The sequence below is a fragment of the Halyomorpha halys genome, unplaced genomic scaffold (genome assembly GCF_000696795.3).
Source record: "Halyomorpha halys isolate HHAL.00 unplaced genomic scaffold, Hhal_1.1 Scaffold816.1, whole genome shotgun sequence".
Classification (NCBI taxonomy): Eukaryota; Metazoa; Arthropoda; class Insecta; order Hemiptera; family Pentatomidae; genus Halyomorpha; species Halyomorpha halys.
The window spans coordinates 534571-538000 of NW_027115406.1; the positions used below are offsets into that span (position 1 = coordinate 534571).

Here is a 3430-nt window from a genome sequence, read left to right on the forward strand (position 1 = left end):
TCAATACCAGGAGAGGGTATCAAGTACTAACTTATTGATGTCAATACCAGGAGAGGGTATCAAATACTAACCTGTTGATGTCAATACCAGGAGAGCGTATAAAATACTAACCTGTTGATGTCAATACCAAGAGAGGGTATCAAATACTAACCTGTTGATCGATAACGAAAGTCACACAACCAAAGAAATAATTTGTTGGGTTCAATTTGTCTCCAGTACACAATAACCAAATCTAGGTCAACGAACCGGTTAGACATCGAATGTACACATTTTTCGATAATATCCTATATGATATCTATTCTTTGAAACTGTTATATTTGGCTGACTTGTTTTGTATGCTTTCAGAAAATAATCACGGATGACAGCATGTCTGATGATGTGTTCGAAACGGAGGACGCTGGGCTGCGAGCCGGGGACCCGGTGAAGAGGGAGCCGAGCCCCACCGGCTACAGGGGCTACACTCCCGACCCCGGGCTCCTGGCCCCATTGCCCAGTCCCGACACCGATGTACCTCACAAGGTAAATAGTATATTTTGTTAATTAGAATTTTCAGCGAAACATGTTTTAGAACAGTATATTATATTCACTACTGAAATACTTTCCTGGACTAATTTTCCAACGAGGTTGACTACTTCAAATTTCAAAGGTTTTCAGAAAAGTACTTTTAATAATATTTCTTGTTACAGAATTTTAACATTTTTCTTTTTAAAAGTAAGTCAGAAATATAGAGACGTGAAGGCCGTGTGGACTGATGCTCAAATATTGGTTAAGTGATAGTAAAAACTAATTATTTAATAATTATCGTGACATGAAAACATTAATCAGAATGGCGGAACAGAAAACGCACTGCGCATGTGCCCGGCAGGTTAAAGGTCCATCCTGTTTTAACCCTACTGAGGGGTAAAGTTTCGTGGGGCTGCCACAGATATGAAAGTCGACCCACTAGGTCAGATCCAAATCGGCGCTGCTGCAGTCACCAGCCAATCAAAGTTGAAGCTCCTACTCGCTAGGGATGGGATATCGATATCGATACTATCGAAATATCGATATTTTGTCTCCGATATCCGATATTTTGATATCGACATTCCCCTTCGATAATATCGAAATATCGATTTCTTTATAAAAAAAAAAGTAATATGTCTATAATCATATATATATATATATATTTTAGTTATTTTTAACAAAATATCGATATTTCGATAAAGTAATATCGTAATATTGTTGCTTATATTCCACATTGATATTACAACAATACAAAATATCGAAAAAAATATGTAATTATCAATACAAAATATCGATATTCCTATTTTTATATTTCTATATGTTATTTTAGTAATTATAAACAAAATATCGGTATTTCGATCAAGTAATGTCGGAATAAAGTTGCTAATATACCATATCGATATTACAATAGTGTAAAATATCGAAATAAATATGTAATATAAAAATAAAATACCGATATTCCTATTTTAAAATCTCTATATAATATTTTAGTCATTTTAAACAATATTTCGATGTTTCGATAAAATAATATCGGAATATTGTTGTTTATATTCCATATCGTTATTACAACAATGTAAAATATCGAAAAAAAATATGTAATTATCAAAATAAAATATCGATATTCCTATTTTAAAATCTCTATATAATATTTTAGTCATTTTAAACAATATATCGAAATTTCGATAAAATAATATCGGAATATTGATGCTCATATTCCCTATCGATTACAACAGTAGGAAATATCGAAATAAATATGTACTTATCAAATAAAATATCGATATTCTATTTTTTAATTTTCTTCAATAAAACAATTATATTTTAGTTTATATTTGTTATTGTTGTCGTGGTGTTGCTTTGTTTCATAATTATTAAGAGTTTCTTATGTATTTTGATTAGGTATGACATAAAATATGTCTTCCTATGTTATCATTTTATAATTATCATTACTTTAATTCGTTAAATTTTCGATATCGATATTTTGGTTCCGATATAATATCGATATAGATATTTCTATCCGATATCGATATCGATATTTTTTTTTCGATATCCCATCCCTACTACTTGCTCGGCTACCAAGCCCCAATGAAAAAGATGTTTGGCGAGGATATGGTATGGCATGGGAAATAACGAAACATCATGTGATAGGTATTCCATGCCAACCATAACGCTGTGGAAGCTAACCTTAAAATGAGGTTTTAGCCTTGCCTAATTCGTATGCTATCTCAAAACGGTTCGTTTCAGGGCATTAAATATATACTATCCGACCTATATTCTCCGGGGACCTACTGGTTATTGATATCAACATTAGATATCAATTCTCGATTCGCCAATTTACTTTTGTCAGAGTTTTGAAACCTATAACTTTTTTTAAAGTTTCAATAAGAATTAAAAATGAGATTAGTCACTTCTCAACGAAATTTCCTGTTTTTTATACTTCATTTCTTAAAATCCGTCGTTTTCTGAAAGAGAAATGGGATTGATAGTACCGTATTATATATGTGTACGATAATGTTATAATTATAAAACGCTCTTACTCATACACATATATACGAATATAATTGCAGTAATGAATATAATTTATAGTAATCACTGCAAAGAAATGAATAAATACACAAATGTTACCAAACTTAACAATTAAAATACTATATTCTGGCTCTTGTACACAAGCCGACACTAATATTATAAATTAAAAGAGACTAAGAGATAGCACGTTGATTGAAAATCCAAAATCACAATAAATGAAACATAGGCAATTTTGGCGTCAGAAACTATTTTATCGGTCAGTTTTCGTATCATTATCCCATTAATATATGTAAAAAAAAAATTAATCATTTTATTCAACTATATTGGTAAAACAATTTATAACTTAACTTTTAACTTCTGTCAAAGAAATCCTTTGCACGTGGACAAGCGAATGACTTGGAATCCTCAGGCAAGAAACTAATCTTCCATTTCGACTATTACATTTACTAGACAACCGGTTCGAATTTCCAATCCATTACTAAAGCCTGATCTACATGACGATATGCCCTGTCTGGACGTAGGGAGTTGAGTCTTTACAGTCCAAAATCCTTAATGGTCCTTACTTTGACACATATCAAGTCATCCATCTGAACCTCAATGTTCCATAAGCTGCCGATTTCGCCAGATAACAATCCTTCGATGATAAACTTACCAACCACCTAGGGTTTTTGTCGGTTTTTAAAAACCGGTTTTTTGGAGAAAATTATGAAATTCGAAAACCGTTTTTTTAGTAGAAAATATCGGTTTTCAATGTATGAATAACACTTCGTTTGCAAGTGAGAGGGTATTTTGTATTTCGGGAAATTTTGTGAATAAACTAAGGACACGGCTAAATAGCAAATCGATAGACGTCCTCTGTTTTCTGAAATCATATTTCATTAAACAAAAAAATAAATAGAATATT

The 3430-nt window shown here is 31.8% G+C and overlaps 1 protein-coding gene across 1 annotated transcript in view; it reads left to right on the forward strand.

The window, feature by feature from the left end:
* The window catches only part of Rab26 (RAS oncogene family member Rab26), a gene marked incomplete at its 3' end in the record, with an annotated part of 54535 nt that overhangs the window by 34629 nt on the left and 16476 nt on the right, over positions 1–3430 (forward strand). The window contains exon 2 of the mRNA XM_014429711.3: positions 346–519. Within this exon, the coding sequence (XP_014285197.1) occupies positions 346–519 (174 nt within the window). The remainder of the gene's footprint in view (positions 1–345; positions 520–3430) is intronic.